General features: G+C 47.2%; 1 protein-coding gene across 2 annotated transcripts; it reads right to left on the minus strand.

Moving 5' to 3' along the window:
- Positions 1-1,977: 1,977 nt before the first annotated feature.
- Positions 1,978-17,903, minus strand: LACTBL1 (lactamase beta like 1). Of its 2 annotated transcripts, none has more exons than XM_027803381.2 (8): positions 17,809-17,903; positions 17,239-17,326; positions 13,862-14,003; positions 11,719-11,828; positions 11,219-11,376; positions 9,261-9,508; positions 6,213-6,318; positions 1,978-4,396 (listed from the first exon to the last, which is right to left on the minus strand). In XM_027803381.2, the coding sequence occupies exons 2-8, from the start codon at positions 17,257-17,259 to the stop codon at positions 3,418-3,420; spliced, it is 1,764 nt and encodes a 587-aa protein (XP_027659182.2). In that variant the 5' UTR covers positions 17,260-17,326; positions 17,809-17,903; the 3' UTR covers positions 1,978-3,417. The 2 variants fall into 2 exon arrangements, with proteins under 2 accessions (XP_027659182.2, XP_027659181.2); XM_027803380.2 differs by having other exon boundaries at positions 13,862-14,006.
- Between the last annotated feature and the right edge of the window lie 5,794 nt (positions 17,904-23,697).

Here is a 23,697-nt window from a genome sequence, read left to right on the forward strand (position 1 = left end):
CATCGGTGAACTTCAGCTCTTCGGGGCGATGTTGATGCCACACGTTGAGAACTTGCCCTTAGGTGGCAGGCAGCCCATGGAAGTCCTTCACGTCTAACAGAAGAGTTGCTTGTGATAGCAAGGGCTGGGTCTGTCTCAGCCAGCGGGAGGCTGGGAATTCATAGAGGCTGATTCATAAACTTATTCAAATATGTGCATTAAGATAAGATGAATCCATTCTACTGACTAGAGTTGTTAAATCACACTGATTAGAAGGGAGTTCAAAGGGGCTAGCTCAGACGTAGCTTTTTATATTTTGCCACATCAACCTCATTCCTAGTGGCCAAGAGCCTTTGAACTTGTAGACTAGACACAGTATTCAGGGACCCTATTTCAATATTGCATGGCTCCACCAGTGCTCCTTGGAGAAGAATTTGGTCTCCTTGAACCAGTGAGTAACCTTTTTGTTGCTGGGAATGTTAATGAAGCATATTCTGTTTGTTTGGTTCCCTGATGAGTAATTGTAAAAAAAAAACCCAAACATTTTTAAGCACATGGTTCCTACAGGCTGCTGCTAGTCACCTTTTAAAACACACACTTCTGCGCAAAGTGAGCAGTGGAGGAGATGTTTACACATTTATCGTGCCTCTTGTTGGAGCCAGTCTCTGACACCGATGAAATAGCATTGGGATATTTTTTAATTCAGCAACAAGCGCACACAAAAGCTTAAAAAAGGGACTCAGAATGGTAACTTAGATTCTGTATTAAAATGGGAAGTTTATGAAGAGCTGTTAAAGCTGGTATAAAGCAGCTGCTAACGCATCTCAGGTCACGCCAGGTCACAGAAGCTGGTTCTGCTCTTCTTAGGATCCTGTTGGGCATGAAGTAACAGGAAGAAATTGGGTATTTCTGTCGGTAGCATTGACTCAGCACCATGACTCGCTGCTCTCCGTGGATGACTGGCGTCCTCCAGAACCCCACCTTACCCTGCCTGCCCCACACAGCCTCTCCCAAACCCTCTGCACAGACATCCCATGGTCTCCTCCCTGCTCTCCATACCAGGTAAGGGAGCTCTCCTGCCTGCCCACAGGAGCAGTGTAGGAAGCTCTTGGTCACCTTCCCGGTGCCACCCAAGGTTCAGTGAGATGAGCTTTACTGCAAGTGTGGGTTCGTGCTGTGAAGAGGAAGGGGCTGCACTTTGCTGTTAATAGGAATGACCAAGAGCACCCAAAGGTATCAGTGTACAGGTGTGAGGGTGACTCACTAGGAAAGGACAGACCTGTTAGTGTCTGCATTACTGATGGAAAAGTAAAACATCTCAACCGCTTCATCAGACAGATGGAGACAGTCCGGTGTGGGGCTTCATCCTGACCACTGAGTGACATTGGATATAAATCCTAATTTTTCTTGGAAGCCTTTAAAGGTAGCTGATGGCTAAACAAACACTCCTTTTGTTCCAAAACAGGAAAACCAGCCCCAAACTGGCACTTTGCCCTCACTCAAAAAGACCAGGGTTAGAGCACTCAAATATCTTGCAATCAGATATCACCTCCAGTGAGCTGAAAGTCCAGAAATGTGTCAGGCATGTTATGTCATTGTGTAGGCACCTCTGCAGGAAATCAGCCCCAGGGCAACGTATCTGCCTGCACACGTACCTCTGGGCATGAGCACACACATGACAGCAGCAAGAATTCACATCGAGTTTATTGCTGTTGCTATAGCCCAGATTAAATACTTGAACATACGAGGTGGTACAAGGTGTGAAATGCAATAACCTACAAAGTCCAGAGGAAGTGAGTATAGCAGCATCCATGACTGCCTGTAAGGCAAGGGCTACGTTATTTCTTATGTTTCTCAGGGAACTGAAATTGTTTGAACAAAGGCAGGGAACAGAGTCTGCAGATCATCATTTTCTCCGCCTTCAGCGATGGCCCCTCTACACAACACTGAAGCTGAAGAACCGCACAAAGACTGAGAACCGTGAGAGACAACAAGAGACAAGGGACGCAGGAAGATTTATTTTCTCATCCTCTCTGAGACATGTCCACTTCCATGACTTGGTGTGGGCAAGCAGCAGCAGGACATCACTCTGCAAGAGGATCCAACCTCATACCAGTCATGGTAGGGGAGAACATGCCCTTTGGCTGTGCTGGTGTGTTTACCCTTTCCTACATCCCCCAGGATTTACATGCTGTGCAGCCACTGCCATACTCTGCAGCTAGGGTATTCATTGTAACCTAAGAGTTATCTTGCCCTGGCGCTGCATGCTTTTATTTCGGGCTCCGGTTAGGGCTGCGATGACGACACTCTCCTCAACTTGAAGGGGCATTGCAGGAGCCAAGACTCCTCCATCAGCGGTACTTGCCCTGTCTTGTGCTCATGCCTGCCACTGTTCCCGTCGCAGTGACATGGTGTTGGTGTTACTGGCCTGTCCTGCCTTGGCATGGAGTGGGCACAAGAAAGAAGTAGAAAATGCACCTGTGGCTTTGCAGATCGCTTGCAGGCACACCTCTCCTGAATGCAGTGCTCCTGGAGCTAATGCACTTTCCCTTAGCATCCTCCCTCACACACGCCTAAACACAACGGGTACATACGCATACAGACACCCTGCCTCAAACACACGTAAAGATTCCCATACTAAATACACGTAAAGTTTCCCACTACTTAAACGCCACACTCACGCACTTGCCTGGAGACTGAGATAGTCACAGACCTGAGTCCAGCTGGGATACACCAGCCTATGGCTTTATACGGCCCCGCTCACAGGAGTAAGATTCATACTTCTATACTTAAGTGCTACAATATCCTTTCTGCTTTTGCAGAAATCTACGGAGCAAATACATAACCACGTTGCTCTCTGCTGTTTTCACACCTCCCCTCTTGTGACCCAGGGAAGACATGGACCCTTCCTTCCCAGACACCACAGGCAAGGCTTGGCATCAGGCTGGTGCCATTCTCTAGCCCATAATCTTTTGGCAAACCGGAATAAGGAATCTCGTTCATGGTAGGTGGGCTCCTGAAGAGCCCTGGAAACCCCCTTGGACTGAAGAAGAGATATTTTCTGAGAGAGATGGGAAATCCTCAGCCCTTTGAAGGTGCCAGTCAATTACCACAACAGTCATCAAACAGTGTAAGTGTTGGAGACTTAAGTGCTTGGCTTTTTTTTTTATGGGATGCAGTCACCATCCAGCCAGCACATTCCCACCTCTTTTTTCTGCAGGCATCCCCAGTTGCTAGCTGGGCTGTGCACTGCCAGGGATCACGTGCCGTTAACATCATTTTAGAAGTGGGATATGACATATTTGTTGGGCAAAAGAGCCGTCTGCCACCGTCTTTCCCTTTTAAATGGCATCCATAAAGCCACACAGACAGGAGAGTCTGGTGAGACACAGATTTGGAGCCACCTCCCAGAAGTGGTCGGATAAGTAGAGGGGACATTTAGCTATAGAATACGGGTTTACGGAGCACACGCACCACGTTGTATGTGTTCAGCCCTGGTGCATCAAACCCAGGAGACAAACCCTGGCGATCGAACGGGTAAAAGTTAAAGAGCTGCCCATTCTGGGTCTCCAGTGAGATGGAGGCAGAGCCTAGGTGCAGGACACAAGGGAACTCCTTATCAAAAACAACTTGGAAAACACGATCTTCCAGGTGGTGGAGCTTGATTGTCCGGTACTTTTCAGGAATCAGCTCTTCCACATGAGGCCCAAACTGCTGCATGACCAGCACCCCACCAGGTCCAACTTTGATCTCATAGAAAGTCAGGTTGGAGTAGGTATAGTAGCCAACATAAGGGCCTGGACTTGGAGGAGGAATCAAGCTTTTCTCTGCCTCTCTGAACGCTGTCTCCATGGCAGGAATCAGATAGTCATATGCCTGAGTCACGATATCTCCACCCTGTGGCCTCGGCCCCGCCATCAGTACAATGAAGCTCAGGCAGAGCTTGGGGATGAGTGAGAAGGTGGCTGAGTAACCGTCAAGGTCTCCATCCTTCCTAATGACATCATATCCCAGTTGCTCATTAATTTCCCAGGGTGTGCCGGTCTTGTTTGCGAAGTATTCAGTGGAGCACTTAAACAGAGGGGTCAGCATTGTCTTCACTGTGTCAGGCTCTAGGAGACGACGGTGGTAGGTGCCTAAGAAGACCATTGCCAGCTTGGCGAGGTCGGCAGCTGTGGAGTACATCTGGCCAGAAGGCCTGTACCAGCCCAGGTCATAGAGAGGGGCTGGCTGCCGGCTGCTGTAGAAGCCCACAGCCATCTGGGAGCGGATCGGGGGTGTAATATCGAAGCCAGTGTCCTCCATGCCCAAGCGGTCCAGGATGTTCTCTGAGACCCAGCGCTGGTATTGCCCCTCAGCCGCATGGTCGGCTAGCACGTGTGCCATCAGCGAGAAGGCCAGATTGCTGTAGTGGCATCTGGAAAGGAAGAGGAATATATCTGGATCAGCCTTACCTCTGTGGTACGGTGTGGGTATGGCTGGGCAAAAACACCAGCCGTGTGTCTCTACTCCAGGGACAAATTCTTGGTTTGTATCATCATTCTCAGATGACACGCTAAAGAGAGAGGAGAGCTGAAGGAGGCATGGAGAACAACCAGATGTTGTGGCCCTGAGTTGTTGTTAAGTCAAGAAAGAAAAGTTCTGACTTATTATGATTCATCACCGAGCCATATATCCATTCCTTTTAAGAGCAGTTGAGAGTTACAGTTGCTTACCTTGAAGGTCTCAAAATCCCAGGTAAGCCTTTTTGGAGATTTAAAACGGTATAACCACTTAAGCACCTCGGCTACTTTAAGATGGTAGAAGCACTTGAAAAGCACTTAAAAGTCTATAAAGCTGCATCCAGCAATGTTGAGTTATTAAAGACACCTGACTGTTTTAGTCTTCAATACCCATAAAGTGATTTTAATATTTATACTGGAATGAAGTTTAATGGCATGAAGACATGAATGGGCAACTTTTTTTTCAAACATATTTTCAAAATTCATCATGTTTTCAGCCTCGGGTTTTGTTGGTTTATTTTTACTTTTTTAATTGCGTGAAGCCACACATCTCACTATCTTCCTGAGGCCTATTTGGATTTATAATTATAATTATGATACCATCATAAATTTGGTACCACTTCAACCATTTCCAGTCCATCTAGCTGAATAAAAGCTTAACGAGCATTTATATTTCCACCTCGAGAATAAATATATTCTAGATCTAAAATTTTATATCTGAATGGAGCTGAATTTCAGCATACCAGGAAAACCATAAAAAGTTAAAATTGCCGTATCAATGAATGGGAATCTCCTTTAGGAAGAAGATCTATTAGCTGTGAAGTACATCCAGGAGCAGGGAGACAGAGTTAAAACGATCAACGTATCAAGTAATAAAGGGTTGAAAGACTCTGAGTGGCTGTCCTTATGCATCTTAATGGTGAGCATAATGTAAATACCAAAGAAGATGATGGTATTAAAGTCTTAAAATCGTTTAAGGAGTATCTATTGTAACGTACATGACATGGGACTACTGCAAGGTTGCTATGACTGAGCCGTTGAATTTTCTAAGCTTGCAGGCTTCAAGCCACGGCGAAGCCTCAGCAATCTTAGCCAAATTATTTCAGAATGCAATCCTATTCCCTAAAAACTGTGCAGATTTGGAAAGTTTTTCCCAGTTACTTTGAATGCTTTCCCCTGCCTGCTGTCTGCTGGATACTGTTCATATTTTTTGAGTGTTTGCAGCTTAGGTAATAGACTATATAAATTGTTACAAACATTAATAGAATTTATAGATAATCTAGAGACATGCAAGTGACTACAGCCATAGCATGATTTTAAGTGAAGTCTATGATGATTTAAACTGATTAAATTAAGATGCCTTTCCAGTTTTGAAAATCTGCATCTTTCACAGCTTAAGGGTTATTGGACCTAACTATAGCAGTTTAATGTGCCTCATCTAGTCTTCTCACTCAGGCTCTATACACATTAAAATAAAATAAAATAAAATAAAATAAAAATGCTGGCACCTCCAACAGTCAGTCACTCTTCCCAGGCTATGATGGGTGTATGGGCTGATGGTGAAACTCCCCGTCGGAATGGCTGTATCCTGTATCCATTGTGATGGATACAGGAATGTGTAGGAATGGCTGTATCCATTGTGAGCCAGGTGTATCCTTATTAGCCAGGTGAGGCTAATATGAGTGAAGAACGCAAACCCAGACCAAAAGCTCGTGAGCGAGTATACCTGACCTGGTTCCTGGATCAGCAACCAAGACATCGTCTTTCAGGAGAGCTAGAGCATCTTGTGTGTTGCCCTTCCACAGCAGGCTGGTAGATCGCAGCCTCCTGGGCAGACCTGCAGAAAAGAGGAACAAACAATTTGAGACAAATCACAGTCCAAGAAGCTTTGAGGCTGGTGAAGAATAAGCAAAAGGTAAGGTTCTATGGCAAGGTGGAAACAACGATGATGCATGCATGCACTTTTGCATAGCAAATGTGCTGCCAGGATCTCACACCAGACTGCTGGACATGGTATTTAAGTTGCGGACCACTAAATCTGGGTAATGTAAGTCCTACCCCAGCACCATCTCTGGGTTTCTACATTTCAGTAAAAAAACCCCAAACAAACCCTTGATGAATGATTACAAAAGCCCTGCATCCCCAAGAGTATTTTGGAAGAGAAGGGCATATCGAGTGCTGGGGGAAATCCCCATCCGTATTTCCGTGTGACTGTTCCCTTGACTGCAAAGGTGTGTTAACAACAGCCCCTTTAAACAGGGTTTTTTGTTCTTTACACCTCGCTACAAGGGCTTGAACTTCTCTGAATCATTCCAGGCTTGGCCTAAAGCATTTTTAACTTTTTTTGTTTGTTTGTTTGGTTGGTTGGTTTGTTAGCTTTAGCAAAATTTATTCAGGGTTTCAGAACTGAATTGGAAGTTTAAAGAACTGAAGTTCTTTTCACTTTTAATTCCTCAACACTGAGCATGGACCCCCTGGAAACATCTGGCCAGGACTTTTTAAAATGCCACAGTTCTTTGCAGGGGATATATGACTCACTAAGTCCAGCACGTGGATTACATCAGGAATGAAGTCCTCGTTGCAGTTTACAGCTGACTTTGATGTCAAGTTTAGGAGGAAATTGGGAAGGGCACATGGCAGAAAAACGACTTGCAGTTGTCTGCTCGGTGAGCACGTGCTTAATCATGGCAAAGCTGGATGAAGCCCTATTCTTTTGTAGCAGCAGCACCTGTTTGTCTCAGCTGGCCTGTCCTTGGGCTTTGGAGTGGAACAGAAGCATTTTTTTCTGCTTCTGGTCTGTGGGTGGTTATTTGTGCAGCTGAACGCCCAGATAACAGATGCGCTGAACATCTTCCAGTAGATAGTGAGCCATGATGACAGCAAAGAAAACGTGGCACCACTGGCAGAGTTCAACCGGCACCATGACAGCAGTGCTGTGCCTCTCTTGAGGTTCATTAGAAATTATAAACCGGGGAATGAGTGAGCATAGCAGAAAATCCACAGTCATTGATTTATACCTCATGGGCTGCTAATTGATGTGACAAGCGTGTTGTTAATAATTTACAATAGCATCTCAGACTGTCATTTATATTTGAAAATCATAGCGTTAACAAGCCAGAGCTTCCCTCTAGCAACGTGCCTGTGAACTGTTGAGGAGAAAAATCTTTGGAGTTACTTCTGTAATATGCAATGTAGAAAAAACCCGTTTATAACGAGGATATATTATAGATAAGTTTCCACTGGAAGAATTTAGATGAAAAAGACTTTACCGCATGTCATGCAGTGGCTTTGATCTTGACGCTAAGCAGAACGTATTCCTTTTGGGTTTTTGACAGGCAGGAAATGTAACGTGTGACCTCAACATTCATTTGACTTTCAGTTGGGATTTTGAAACTGTTTCTCCTTCTACTGAATTGTCAGGGTCCAAGATGGTTGGTGTGCACTTCTGGTGGGGTCTGGGAAATTTGGGCCACATTATTCAAATAATAATAATAAAAAGACATAGGAATGTAAAAGGAGCTAAGCAGGGGGACAAATCCAGCACAGGGCTGGAAGCAATGGGGTGGCTGCATGTTACAAGGCAGCATGCTATGACCGGGTATCCTTTTGACATATGCTTTCTACAAGTGTTTCTAGGGCATACCTCACACCTCAAGAGGTGGCAGGGAACAGCAGCAGGGCTGGGAGCTGAGCTGAGCCCAAGTAGCTGCAAGGAGCAGCCAGAGCATCTTCAGGTGCTTCTGAGAGTCAGAGGGGACCAGGCAGAGCTGGTGCCCCTACGGCCATCACCAGGCTGGCTAGAGCAACCCCTTACCTGCAGGGGGAGGGGCTGGGCAGGGTTGTACACACATCTTTCTGCCTCCTGCTGCCACTTGAGGTTGTTTGTCTGTTTTTTTCCAGATTTCAGTGAGCTCATTCCTTTTTGGGGAGTTCTTATGTTGATACTGGCTTGCTTCAGGTGATGCTGTAGCCTGAACCGAGGTACTGCAGCTTGCCTCCATGCTCTTTGGATCTGAGGTCCTAATTTTAAGGTATTTATTCTAGTCTGGAATAATGTAGGTGCTACAGAGTTTAATCAAAATGCCACATGAGATTTCATCACAGGCTCTTTGGCTGTTAAATTCTGGAATCTCTGAGTCAAGTATTAGCAGCTTTATTTACAAGAAAGGTTAAAGTTCTCCTGAGTCCTGTGAGCTCCTTGTACCTTAACGTAAGAGTTAACCAATTATCAAGGTAGCAGCAGATTAATAGTCTTCTGCCAGAAAGTACAAAGCTATTAATAGCTCAGGAATCCCAGATCAGGAACTACACTGACAGCTAAATTTAGCTTAGCAATCAAGGTCTATCTGTTCAAAGCAAAGAGGTTTGGTGCCACTTTGACCCTCAACTCTACATCTCAGAAAAATGAGAGCGCCCTGGGCTGGAGTGCAAAAAACTCTTATGCAATTGGAGCCTGATTTCAGGTCATGCTACCGTGTTGAAAGAAATACGTATTGACCTTGCATGGGAAAACCAGTTCCCCAGCCCACAGCACAGCTGGACCCCTTTCCTAGCAAGTGGCCTGGAGAAGAGTTTCCTTTTCTCACTTCACAAAGCTGCTGACAGCTTGCTTCCAAGGGTCCTGCCTGACCTCTCGGAAGTGCGAAGGCGCAGGGTCCATACTGGGAAATAACCTCAACAGCATCCTTGTTATCCCTGGAAGATGCCCTCTTCTCTCTGTGGTCCCTTTCTAGTGGCACAGTGGTGGGTAGGGGTAAGCAAATAGCGGTGCTGTCTCACCTGAGAGCTGGCTGGCCATCCTGCGCAAGGTAACCGGTGATGGCTTCAGTGGCATTGAGCCTTTTTCCAAAAATATCAGCCCATCTGCTGTGTATCTCTGTTCCGATTCTTTGAGCCTCCCCAGAGGGTTCTTAATAACAAAGTTCTGGGCATAACGTTCCAATGGGTCATCAAGAGACAAGACTTTTCCTTCCTCCCACATCTTGTACAACATAATCGTGGGGAAGATCTTGGAGACACTGGCAATTCTATCAAGGAACAAACATTTATAGAAATGAAGAATCAAGAAACCCATTAATCAAGAGGAACGACAGCCAGTACATGAGATTGCCCAACTGACCCACTGCCTGTAGCTTCACTTGCAACATCTTTGCTAATTCAGAGGGGAATGGCTAAAATGCAGGTCAGAAGCTTGAATTAATATCCTTAACTCTGGCCCCTACGACACAACCTTCACTAGTATCTCCCCAATAGTGCACTGGGCCACAGAACTTCTTCTGTGAGCTTAATAATCACATAAAGACATATTTCGTAAATCATTGCTTAGCAGATAGCATAACAAGTTGCAAGCAATTTGTTTTTTCCAAATTTACTGGAATTTTAAGGTTGAAGTGCCATAAAGTTTTACATTTCATAGTCAGAGCTGATATCTGGGTGGCTTCAGAACAGAATTCACAAAAGGGCTCCTGGAATGGGATTCCAGGTCTTTTTTGTTGCTTTTCAGAAATGGAGTCACGCTTCAGAGGGACAGCTGGGGGCATTTGCACTGTGCCACCAGAGGTGACATTCTTGGACTGGCACAAGACAGCCTAGAGAAAAGTAATTTACCAAGGATGTTTTCATTAATCAAGAATGAAAGTCAGAAGTTCAAAGATGATCAGATACTGTTGTAGCTCCGATCATAAATGATGCTGACTGGGGATAGATTTTGGGCTGGGGGGTGGGAGTGTCTGTGGTGCCGTTGATTAGTGCATTTGGCTGCTGACCAAAAGGTTGGTGGTTAAAACCCACCCAGGGGCATGTTCCCCTCTCTCTGCCAGTGGCAGGGGGGTTGGAACTAGATGACCTTCACAGGTCCCTTCCAACCCAAATAATTCTGTGGTTCTATGATTCTGGAAGAAATAGCATGAAGTCACCGATGCAGGCATTTTACCATGAGACAGAGGGGAAAAAAACATAATTGCAGCTGCTGAAAATTTCCAAAATTAATTGTATGTTCTGAGGACAACATTTGGTAGTCAGAGTGCAGCCCATAGGTTTCAGATGTAGCACAGTTATAAATCACTGAAAATAGATCTTTAAAGGAAGCAAACACTTCCTTTTATTTGTTTTTTAAACACACACTAAGATCTTGATGCTATCTAAAAAATAATGACCAATACAGCTTTGACTTCACTGGGAGAATGAAAAAGCATACAGGTCTACTTTATGTTTTCAGAGGATACTCTTCCCAAACCCCATTTTTTGCTAGACTGATTTTTTTTTTTTTCTTATGACACTGTCCCTTGGCTGTTCACAAAATCTGTGCTAGCTCTCCATCTTCAGATTTGTGCCCTAGGCATCCTCAAAGCATGGAGACAGCCCTAGTAAGGAATAGTATGTTTTTCAGGTTCTTCAGGGTGGTCACTGTTATTCCATTTTAAAATGTTGACAATATTTAAAAGTGATATATAATAATATATATGTTATATAATATAATATATATAATTAAATATATAAAATGTATTTTAAAAAAATCCAAAGTAAACAACTCGGTAAGCCACGAGCATATGATAATTCAGGGACTGGCTGAAGCATCATCTCGTGAAGTTTCAGGGTAACCCAGAAGGCGTTTCTGCAGTGGACCTGAGACCATAGAAGATGCAGCGGGTGCCAGCGGCTCTATATCCAGATATCACACCGCTACATGTGCATCTGCTCTTTTTCTAGCTCTCCCATGTGCCATCCATCTGTCTCACCTGTAAATAGTGTACTCGTTGGGCACCACGGAGGAGGGGTCTGAACCATTCTTCTTCCCAAAGTTGCCGGTCCAGAGCACAGTGTCGTTGTAGATAACGATGGCAGACATGGCAGGGATACCAGAGCTGTGAATCTTCTCGCGCAGCATCATATCTACCTGGAGAATGATGGGAAAACATGAATTTCCAAATAGTAACCTCCCCCTGTCCTTACCTTGACTCACAACCTCTTGTTGTATTTTCTCTCCCCTGTCCTGTTGAGGAGGGCAGTGACAGAGCAGGTTTGGTGGGCAGCTGCCCTCCAGTCAGGGTCGAACAGCCACATCTGCATATCCAGTGAAGGACCTTTACCCATTTCTAGGTTTACATGTTCTCTACCTCCTTGTTTCCCCATCTCCTTCCCCAGAGATGCTGAGGGGCAAAATACATATTCTCCCCTTTGCACCTTCAGAAAAGCAGCCATGAGCTCCCTCTCCCTCTGTTCCCATCTCCTCACGGACCTTCTCCAATGAGTCCTTCAGAATGGGGATGGGGTGGTCCAGCGGTACAGGTTCAGGGTAGCGGGGGCACATCTGCACAGCTTCTGATCTCACTTCCAACACAGATGGGACTGGAAAACATTTCAAAGATAGCATACGTGACCTTCAATAGATTAACAAGCTTTACCCTCACACCAGCAGTCAGCTCTCTTGCTTGCCCAACACTGAAGGACACTTCTGCATAGGAAAAGAGTCAATCTTGACTTGTTTCTGTCCCACATAAAACAGGGCTTGAAGAGGGCACTGTGCTCCGTCATGGGATGGACACGGGATGGGCAGGAGCTGCCATAGGCTTTATCTGGCTTTGCAGCCTGGAAGAGTAAGGAATTGGGAGTACAGAAGACTCTGTAGGGTACCTGACAGTGGGTTTAGACACCATGAAAGTGCCCTGCCTGTGTCTGGGGGAAAGCCTGAGCTCAGGTTCAGGAGGATGGAGTTGTCCCATGCATCTTATAGCCTTGGAAAATGGATATGGAAGTAAACTGTGAGTGCCACCTGAAATCTAATGCTGTGACAACAGCTGATGAGCTGTACACCTAGTATATTATCTGTCTTCTGAATTAGCTGTACCCTGCACATGCCAGAGACATATCTTAATTTTTTGTGGCAAGCAAAGATCATTAAACTCAGTGAGAGATAGGAACTCTCCTACTTGGAGGCACTATTTTCCCAGTTGATCCTAAGGTGTTCATAAACACAGCTCCTCTGCTCTGTAAGCTGTAAACAAAACATGTATTTATCTTTTCACTTACCAACTGAGCATGAAGCATTAGAAATACAGATGAGAAGAGACATGGCACTGTGAAAAACCTGAGATGAATGGGGATGGGTACACAAGAAGCCTACAGGCAGCCTCTGATACGCTGTGATAAAAATGTAGGGTCTAAAATCTTTTCAAGATACTGGTCTGTGGAGTACCTCTGGCACCTTCACCGTGGATTTTATGCCACCTTTGGGCTACGTAAAACTCTTATCCTGTTCTACTGTATATATTTCATCCTTGCACATACTGTGCCTTGAGCCTAACCATTGAGTTTGCCATAATCAACACAAGGGAATTCTAGTGTGAACCGAGGCTTGAGCCAATTCAAAGATCTAAGATTAGGGGAGTAGGAAAGGAAGCAAACCCGTAAGCTGGAGAATGTGGTAAGGTGTAAAAAAAACCAACCCCATTCTAAACTGGAGTGACTTTTACAACAGGATGCTAATGGAAAAGATAGAGAAGGTTAAAAAATAAATCTGTCTTTCTGGTGTATCAGTTAACCTAGATTAGTGCCAGAAGTAACGGAGCTCCTCTGAACATCAGCCAAGTTACATGGTACTCCATCAGCCCAGTGCTCATCTCCTCTACATGAGGAACGTGGCCAACAGGTCGAGGGAGGGGATCCTCCACCTCTGCTCTGCCCTGGTGAGGCCACATTGGGAGTGTTGTGTCCGGTTCTGGGCTCCCAGTTCCAGAGGGACAGGGAACAACTGGAGAGGGTCCAGCGGAGGCTGCAAAGGTGATGAGGGGGCTGGAGCATCTCCCTTGTGAGGAAAGGCTGAGAGACCTGGGGCTGTTCAGCCTGAAGGAGACTGAGAAGGGATCTTACCAACGCCTACAAATATTCTAAGGGCCAGGGTCAAGAGGACCTTCCAACCCCTTTTTTCCAGAGTCCAGGCGCTTCTCAGTGGTGCCCAGCACCAGGACAAGGGGCAACAGGCACAAACTGCAACACAAGAAGTTCCTTCTGAATATGAGGAAGAACTTCTTTACCTTGAGGGTGATGGAGCAGGGGGGCAGGCTGCCCAGGGAGGCTGTGGGGTCTCCTTCTCTGGAGACATCCAAACGCGCCTGGATGGATCCTGTGCAGCCTGCTCGGGGGGAACCTGCTCCAGCAGGGGTTGGACACGGTGATCCCATGATCCCAGAGGTGCCTTCCAGCCCCACCGTGCTGAGATTCTGTGATTCCTAATTGTCCTTATACCAGCTAAGAGGAGGCAAATTTGTATGCTGTCTGGGGAAATGCTCTTTGGGGAAAAATGTCCACATGGGGAGAAAGTCATCCACGGTCTTAAAAATTTCTGAGCCAAACCATCACCAAGCTTAAAGATGACTACTCACCGGGCTCCACCTTGGGAAGGCTGTACTGCCACAGAAAGCAGCCCGTCATTGCAACAGACAACAGGAAGAAGAAGATGACCAACACATGAATCCACTTCATCTCCATGAGGGTGAGCTTGAGGAGGCTCCGGCTGCTGGATGTCTGCTGTAAGCAGGAAAGTTATGGTATCAGACAGAGAAACCCCGCCTCTCGTGCATACCAGCTAGGTGAAAGAGGCACACGGCAGCACGGAATCAAGCTACGGCAGGAGCATGGACTAATTCCAGTACTATCGCAGCACCAGATCTGGGCATACCAGCCCATATGGAAATGACTGGAAAAAAACAGAGATGACTTCTTGTCTTTCAATGAGTTTTTCAAGACGTTACTCTCCTTACCTTGTTGGTTCTTGCAGAAGGACACCGTGCAGGACATCATCCACTCCTTTAGGCTCTTCCCCTCCCTGCAGGTGAACCTCATCAGCCAGGCTGACAGGATTCTCTGTTACAGCTCTTATTCCCTCCCTTCTCAACCATCACGACTTATTCCTGGATGTATTTCCAACCCCTTTTTTCCAGAGTCCAGCATCTGTTCATGGCAGCCACCAGCCAGATCATCTGAGCAGGTCCAGCTTTTAGAGATGAATGATGAATTTTTTCACCGTGTACTGTCCTTAGCCTTCTATTTTGTGCCTGTAATTCCTGTTATATCATGTACCATCTGCAAACTTGGCATTTACATGTTTTGGAAAACGGGCTAATATTTTGGGTTTGTGCAGCTCTCACAACACTGGAGACAATCCAGGTTGGTGATACTACCACAGAAATGTTGAAGAAAAACAAGGAACAGATGACAAATGATTAGGTGCCTAAGCATGAGCTGTGTGCTCATTCCCTGACGGTAGAAGGTCAATAGGGTGCTTTTGAAAGTTTGGCAATTAATGTTGTAAAACATATGGCCTGCCATTTGCATCCAATATGATCCACATTCCAAAGCTGTTTCAGGTTGTCTGGACTCACTTGTAGGCTAGACAGAATAAAACACTCCCTTTAGATTTCCACATGGCCCTTTTTTTTTTTCGTTTTTGGAGATACAGGGTAGTTCCTACCAAAGCTTCTGCAGGTCGGTTGAGCCTTGTCGCTCACAACCAGGGCATCTGCAAAGCCCCTTCCAGACTGGCATGTGGCTCTGTAAGGACCTAACTGGGTAATCTAGGCTGCAGCTGCTGCAACTCTAGGTTGCAATTTCACTTTCTGTACAGTAACAGAAATACATCACAATTATTTCTGAAGCCTTTTAGCCTGTTCAGGCATTCCCGCATACATTTCTGAAGGCAGCTTACTTCAGGTTCTTCCATAACACAATTACAACTTCAAGGATGGCTGAAGACCATACAGGTGCCTGCAGATCCACCCAGATCTGACCCCCAGAGCACACAGACAGCCCATATTGCAGCCTAAGTGATGTGCTCCTAAGTAGGGGAATGCCATTTTGACACCAGAACCAGCTTGGTTTGGATATGCCAACCTCTTACAGGGCCTTAGTGGGCAGGAGATCATGCCCACCCAAGGAGAAGCCAGTGTATTGAGACGTCTTAAGCAGTCCTGTGCTGGCAGGCTCCAATTTGTGCTGAAGGCTGTTGCCTAGAGCTGCAATGAGATGCTGTTTTCCTGCAGCAAGGAGTGGGACAGGGCCCTCTTTGCCATGGAGCAGTCATGGGGTGACTTTCTTGGATTTAGTCCCATCATAATAAGGTGACCCCCCCACCAGCCGGCAGTTCCTTTGACCATTTTTCTGCCTTGCTTCACTGAGAAACCCTGATGGTCCCTAAAAGCATGGTGAAAGGAAAAGATTTTCTAGTATATACATCATCTCACGAACTCCAGAGTCCCTAGACCGCTAACTGAGGACCCAAAGATACCAACACCTAACTCCCATCCTTTAGTCCAGTCTCCCCTTTACATCTTGTGGGTGATGAGTGCCCCGAATGTCTCTTTTGTTCTCTGACCCATTATCTAGTGGCAATGCAATAAAACCGTGGCAATGCCATGAAACTAGAAACATGGATCTCTCTTTTATTGACAACGCACCAAAGATGCAAAAGAAGAATATTCATCACCCTGAGTAGCTGCTCTATCCTCTAAGCTACCTTTCAGAAAAAATACTACTCTTTCCCTGTACCTGGGAGGCTGTCAAAGCAGATGGGTAGATACCTATAAAATAGGTATCAACAGCTGTATAAACAGCCTCCTCACGCTTCCCACTCCAGGACCTGGCTGGTGTCACCTCCCTTTCAGCTGGTTTCTCCATCGCACGTACGCTGCTCAGTGACCAGCATAAAGACAGCAAGGCAGGGGGAGAGAGGCTACCAAGGTCTCAGGCACGTGCAAATGAATGCAAACACGTGCAGGAGCAGCTTCTGGTGGGTAGGATAGCTGTATGCTGCCTTTATTCCCCTGATTTTTGAAAAATTACTGGAGGGGGGAAAGGAGAAACGGGGGTTTCACATCAACCATCCAGATACACTCTTGCCCCACCATACTCATCTGGGCAGACTGCCATGGACCTCATGAGCCGCTCAGGCACAGGCACAGCTCAGCACTGGTTAGGGAGAACCGAAAAAAACCCACCCCAGTTCCCTGCATGTACCATCACCAGAAACCATCTGGTCCCAGAGGCTGTTGTCAGGCACCCCAGTGTGTGCATACCATAACAAACTGACACCGTCCCAGCTCAGCCCCAGCAAGGGGGGAGCAGAGCACCTTGCCACGCTCCTAAATGCAGCAGGTGCTGCTCAGTCACCCTGGCTGAAGTGGCTGTTTTGAGCTCCCTGACAGCCCTGCTCCGGGTTTCCCTGTCCATTTGACCCATTCAGACCCTCCAGAAAGTGCTGATGGCTTCCCCCAGGCAAGGAGATTGACAGGGGTAGAATGGCATTTGCACTTAGTAAAGTGCCCGAGAGATTGAATGTTAATTCTTCCTAATGCTTCTCTGCTGTGCTGGTGAATCACAGCTGAAACCAAGAGGGCTGCATGATCTATTTATAGCAGCCTTCATCTCCTCCTGACATCTGAGCAGGAGGTGATTAACTCATGAGGTGGACAGTCCCTGTGTACCTCCAGCTGTCCCTCAGCAGGCTTGGGGGAGGGGGCGCAGGCTGGGCTGTTTGTGGGAAGGGGAGGTGAGGGATGTGGGGGACCTTAAGCCAGGAGCTCAGGCACTGTCTGGGCTTAATCCTGAACAGCCTCCTGGAGTTTCCCCACAGTGATAGACAAGGGAGTCGTTCCCAGCTAACGAGCTCCCTAGATGCAGATGGAGCTGGTGTTTTCTTTCCCCTTAGCTGCTGGGCACTCTGAAGGATGGTGGGAGGTCGTGATTTGCAGGAGATGAGCCTTACCTGGAGCTGTAACCCATCCATGGCTGCTCAGAAGTCTCTTCTCATGCCCTGTGCTGCCTGCCTCCACAAACAAAAGGCTCATAAAACCCTGTGATGAAGAGAAAGAAGTTACTGCAGGGAAAAAAAGGAGTCAAAGCAATGAAAGAAGCCCAGAGTAACAAAGCCCAGCTCGGGTAAGCAGACCAACAGGGGAGGACTAGTTTTGGACAGGGAGGTAGACCACAGCAACCACATGAGGAAAGTCCTCAGTAACACCTTCCCTCTGGTTTGGCAGCACCTTCTTGGTTGCAAGGGGCTGGACCTGAGCTCTGGGACTGCCATCCTCACCCCCCCTCCCAAACTGGAGCTTTGAGACCTTCAGGGCTGACACATTTCCATTGTGCCTGCTCTGCAGGGTCCTTCAAGTCCTCTCCTCAGTCTTGGCAATCACAGGCAGCCAAAAAATGGTGTGACAGTTTTGGAAGTGCCAAGATAATGGCACAGCTGCCATTCTTTGCATAAAATTTCCCTCTTGTCTTGCTACCTGGCAGCAGCAATTCAATAGGCAAACCCCACCGTAAGAGCTCTTACCAGCCTTGCTGCTACCCTCCGGCTTCCAGCGCTGACGAATGTGGGACTGCCCTGGTGCTGCAGATGTTAAGAGCATCTGAAGCACTAATCCCAACAGTCAGCTTCTCTGAGCACAGATTAATCGGCCATGCCTCACCCCTCCTAAGCAATGCAGCATCTGCCCAGGGATGTGGCCAAAAGGCAGTATTGCTGGGGATTTCATGGCTCGACCAACACAGCAGAGTGGAAAATGGGCAGGGGGGTTATCCTTAACACACTGTGAGCTGGAAATGGTAATAACGAACGGCCATTGTAATGTAAAGTACATCATAAATGCTCTTCAAAAGGGATCATATGGTCATGGCCCTGGTTATGCACCATACCCAGGGGGATTATACACCTCAGGGGTCCTGTCATCCTATTGCCTTCTTCAGATGCCCACAGGTAAGGGTGTTTTCTTCATTTCAGTATCTCTAGTAGTGGCCCAGGCTCTGACAAGCGCTTGGAATACTCCTAGTGGAGCCTATGCAGTCACGTCCCTGTGTCCCAGAGTCGTGACCAAATCTTGCTGAATGGGGCTGCAGATGACCTCCTTGCTAATTAGAGTAGATCAAGCTCCTCACAGTTTTGTTGCACCTTGTTGCTGGGAACTCCTATTTCTTTCTGTCCCTGCTACCAACGTCCCCAGGCTTTCCTTCACAGTCTGTGCAGTGATCTTCTCAAAGCCAAAGAGAAGAAATGCCCATGTAGGTAACTTATGCTTTTTATATATTGCACACTTTCATCCCATTTCTCCTTCATTTTCACTCCATTTTTGCAGAGTTCATTAAAAAAATCAGTTTTCCTGGCCTCAACTCGGTGTGATTTGCAGTAATTCATTTGTTATTCCCATATTTTTTGACCAAAGCCCCTCCTGATCTGCTCTCTCGGAGAATCCCTCTGACCCAGAGAGCCACCACCAGGGAAGGAGGAGCAGTTTTACTCCCTGCTGCCAGGTTGAACATATACTGCACGTAAGTAAGTGCGTGGAGACGTGCCACACGGTGCAGCCCATGGAGGATTCGCACCAGAGCAGATGTTCCCTGCAGCCTGTGGAAGGGACCATGCTGGAGTAGAAGTCCACACAGCGGATGGGGGAGCTGCTCCAGGGCAAATGGATATTTCTGAAGAAAATGCAGCCCCCCAAGGACCCCCACTGGAGGGGGCGTTTCCCAAAGGACGCAGCCTGTGGGGATCCCATGCTGGAGCACTGGGAAGGTGAGGAGGAAGGGGCAGCTAAGGGAAACCACTTTGTACTGCCCTTGGCCCCCTGTACCACTCTTGGGCAGGGGTGGGGGCGTGGGTCTGGAGTGAAAGAGTGAAATTGAGTCTGGGAAAGGTGTTGGCTTAATATCTATCTTTTTGTTTCCCACTACCCACATTTGTTTAAATTGGCAATAAGTGAAGTTAGTTTTCCCCAAATAGTGTCTGTTTTTCCCACAAAAGTAATTTGTATGGGACTTTATTGTCTTTATCTCAGCCCAAGAGCTTTCTCACTCCTGTTTTTTTCCTATTTTCTTCCCCTTCCCTGCTGAGCGAGGAGAATGAGTGTGCAGCTGGCTGGGATCTTTGCCGTTAGCCGAGGCTAACTCCCCACAAGTGCATCAGGAAAAGCTATCCAGTGTAATTTTTTCCTGGTACTGTTCTGCAAGATCTCTGCCTTTGAAAGGTCTTCCTGCCTGTGGCAGGAAAAAAAAAAAAAAGATGCATCTCAAGGTCTCCAGGAAGGTCCCAGCTGTTCCCAGGCCACTGGTTCAGAGCAGATCCCAATGCAGAGAGCTTGTCAGGGGTTTTTTTGCTAGCTAGAAGGAACTGATGGGAAATCTTGTTCTTGAAGGTGTGCTGCTCCTAGATGGGGAGAAAAAACACCTCTGAGCTCTTCCTTCAACCTGCAATGTTTAAGTGGTGAATAATCGTGTCTTCTGTGAAGTCTGGCAGTGAAGCACGCGCAGAAGCTCAGCCTTAAACAGGCTCTATCCCACTGTGGGAATGCCTCTATTCCTGCTCTAGGTATCTGATGATTCAAAACCAACAGAAGTTGTCCAGGTAAAATTTTACCCGCAATACTTGCGCTATCTCAAATGAAACAGCCTGACTGGATGAATCAGGTGTAGGGATGGCTTAAAAGAAGGAATTAGGCAATGAACAGAGGCAGGTTCTGGAATGAATGGTTGAGGCACTTTGCATCTGCTGGGGAGAGCAGTGAGCATGTTTCAGGGACACAGCCCACTATCATCTGGTTACTGGCTGTCAGCCTTCTAGCAGTGACAAAGGGGAAGCTGCAGCAGGAAAAGTAATTGGCGGCTCTAATTGCCCTCCGCTCCCTGCCAGCCTCTGAAGCAGCGTGTGGGTGAAGGGGTTTTTTTTTTTTTTTTCCCCCCTTCCAGCCCCACATTGCAGGGCTCAGCCAGGGACTCTGTTGTCCCACTGGGTGTCTTTTGTGTCCTCCTGGGCACCATTGTCAGCCTTTGTGTCCCGTTACCAGCTGGTTCATTTTCTTGGTGGTTTTGTATGGCTGAAGTGAGCTTTGAAAGTCAAAAGATAGAGCAGAGTGCCAAATGGGCTCCAGCTGCACATTCCTGTATCCAGGCATGCTAGCAATGGTGCGGACTCAGGTGGCGATGGAGGAGGTGGCCAGCATTGCCCATCTCAGGCATTCAGAAAGCAAGAGTCAGAAGCCTCAGAAGAAATATTCAATATTGGAGACAGCTGGCACATGTTTTTGAAGGTTTTGCCAAAATCAGTCATAGAGATTTTTATTCTTCCCCCCCACACCCCTTTTGTTTAACATGTCATCATCCCCTGACCTCAGGATTTGGGATTTTATTGAAAAACTGTTGATCAGCAGATCTGTGATATAAGTCAAACAAAAGTCTATAGAAAGGGAGAATGCTGCTCCATGCTACAGCATGGGATGTACTACATAATGTTCCATGAGGATTTGTCAGGGCCCGGAGAGAATTAATGGCCCAGACCAGCCTCACCCGAAGCCTCCTGGCAACCTACCTGCCCTGCCTGCTGGCCCAAAGGGCTGCAGTTAAGCTCAAGACCTGAGCCTTTCGTCCTTGCTGGAGTGGTAACACTGCTGGTCCCTAATGCAGCCATATTCCCATGGATTCCACTGATCCTGACCCTGACACGTGGACTTGCCTCATCCACACCAGCTTCCCTGGTGATGGAGACTCTTGATGGAACCTGGCCACAATGCCTGGTGCTGTGCTGCTCACTGCACGTGGCTACTGAGGGCTGGGTCCTGGCTGGTGAGGTCCCTGCCCCATTGCCCGTGCTACTGCCCTCAGCTCCCAGCTCACCATCCCTCAGGAACTGGAAAGCCCTTTTGCTCCCTGACAAAATTTGATCCGTTGGATTTATTTACTGCATTTACCAGAAAACCTTCTTCAACATGCCAATGTGTTGATGCAAAAATATCCTGCTCCTGGAGTTATGCAGACAGCAAACATACATGTGTGAATGCCACAGCCTTACTGGGTAACTGCAGGTCGTTAAACTAGGTGAGGCTGTCCAGTCTTCCTGCCCCTGAAAAACTACAGGCTGCCTGCTCTGCATCACGAGATCTTTTGACAGTTACCTCCATCTGCAGGTCCTGGAGTCCTGTGATTAGTGGCCACCATGTCAATAAAAATCTGTATTTCTAACCCTCTTGGTTACAACATGGAAATGCCAGGCTAGAGGTTGGTTCTAGAGAAAAAAAAAATAAAATGAAAAGCCAGAAATTTACTCCTGGCCCTGACGAACCATCCGTTTATGTTTTAGATCTGCTGATGCTGAAATTAGGTTTTTTAAACGCTGGAAAATTCCCTCCACTTTCTGGAGCATAACTATGGCAATGTGGCACATCCCATTGCCTTCTCTAAAGCTGCACCGAGATACTCTGCACTTAGATTTTGCAATTCCAGCAACATATATTAAAACATTTAGGGTATATATTAAAGAGTGTAGTATCCCAAGCAGGGATATGTAACATGTCTGCTTCAGGGAGAATTTCATGCAACCAGAAGGGCTACTGTCAGCATGTGATCAGTGATGTCTGCACTGTTAACAAGACCCTGCATGAGAGTGAGATGCTTGGGGACATCAGTCACGGTGGCAGTGCCTGTCCCAACCCGGGCATCCCTCCAGCCTCTGCCAGGCAGCAGCAGAGCCCTCGTGTTTCAGGTTCCTTCTGTTTTTTCCTCGGCTGCAAAGCAAGATAAAGACTTTCTCATCTCGGAAAGGGAAAGGTGAATGTTAATTCCCATCAGTGCTCTCCTAACACAAACAAACAGGGAGAAAAACAGTAAAAGTGAAAGTGTGAGCTGCCTTATTTCATCAAACTGCCTTGGGCCGCAGGGAAGCTACCTTTCCCTAAGGATTTGGGATGACCATGTGCCTCTCTGCAAGGATCTTTGCTATATCTACTGCAGATTTAGCTCAGCGGAGAGGAACTGGAGGATGATGGCATGTCCCTGGCTTCCCTTTGGCAGGCTGGTGAGATGCTTTTGTGCCGCTGAGAGATGCTGGGTCGGTGCGGGGGTGTGCAGCTTCTGCATCCAGCTGGATTTGCGGCTCTCCCAGCTCCTCTCTGCTGCTGGGAAGACACAGTCAAGAGACAAAAACCCAGCACAAGCAGAAGAAAGACTCTGATGTAAGAACCCCTTCGCACCCCGTGCCCCGGCCATGCGTACTTATGGCTTAAAGACACCTTTGTGTGTTCTCGGCTGAGCGGGATGCTGATGTTGGCTCGGGCCACGGGGGGGGGGTCTGGACGCAGGGCAGAAAGCCCTGCCTCGCCACAGACCAGCAGAGCCCCTAAAGCCTTGCCAAAACCCTCTTGTGCTGGGTCTGAAAAGGGCTTTCCTCAGTCCATGGAGCAATAGCGAAGCCGCCACCACCCCACATCTGTGCAGATCGCAGCTGGATCCAGCTTTTTCTCCCTTTCCCCTTTCACACACGTCTCAGAAGTCTGCAGGGAAGCTGGATTTTTACTGAGCCGTTTCAAAGCTCTCTCATTAACTGCTTGCCAGCAGCCAGTTCTCTGATAATGGGTATCGCCTCTGGAAATTGCAGCCCCATAGCAACAAGGAGTTTAATGGCTATTATTCCTAAATGAAGGACACAGTTCCAGTAATCCACCTCTTGCCTCTAGCAAAGTCCTTTAGTTATTATGATTTCCCTCCACAGGTAAGGCAGAAAAATACACACAATCACAAGTATGTTAAAAAGACACCACCTGGCCTGGCAGGGTAATTTGTAACATTTTGAAATACTGCTTTTTTTTTTTTTTTTTTCACAGAGCCAAGTGAAGATACGGGAATCCTTACGAGAAACAACAGGGAATCTGATTTCAAGGGTAGGACTTGTTTCCCCTGATTTCTGACAGAGACTTTTGGGACCCGGTTCCCGTGCTTGTCCACTTTCAAGTCGAAGAAATTTTCCTGCATGTCCCATCATATGGCAACACGTGCTCATTGCTGCTGTACTTTCTCTGTGCACCTCAGCCAGGCTCTGCCCTTTCTCCAGCCCCTTCAGGCAGTGGAAGATGCTATCAGAGCCACCTCAGCCTCCTCTCCTTCTTCAGACCAACCCCAGCTCTCAGCTCCCCTGGTGTCCTGTGCTCCAGCTCCAACCATCTCAGAGACCCTTCTCTGGACCCGTTACAGTTCATCAGCATCTCTCCCACACCAGGGTGTCCCAAAAGTAGGCATGGTACTCCAGGTGTGCCCTTATCTGTGCGGAGTAAATGGGAAGAATCACTTTGACTCACCAGCTATGCTTGCGTTAATACAGCCCGGTGCAAAGCCAGCATTCAAGACGAGGACAGAAAAAGCTGGAAAGATCACGTACAGCTCTTTTGCACCATCCTCATCCAGG

This window comes from Falco cherrug, chromosome 3, assembly GCF_023634085.1.
Source record: "Falco cherrug isolate bFalChe1 chromosome 3, bFalChe1.pri, whole genome shotgun sequence".
Lineage (NCBI taxonomy): Eukaryota > Metazoa > Chordata > Aves > Falconiformes > Falconidae > Falco > Falco cherrug.

Bases quoted from the DNA above. Each gene is read 5' to 3' on its own strand.
- LACTBL1 (XM_027803380.2), bottom strand. From the start codon at position 17,259: ATGGATGGGTTACAGCTCCAG. The intron at 11,829-13,861 runs GTGAGTAGTCAT...AATGTTTTCCAG, and splicing joins CCTTCCCAAGGTGGAGCCCG to TCCCATCTGTGTTGGAAGTG. The intron at 9,509-11,218 runs GTGAGACAGATG...GTTCCTTGATAG, and splicing joins AACGAGTACACTATTTACAG to AATTGCCAGTGTCTCCAAGA.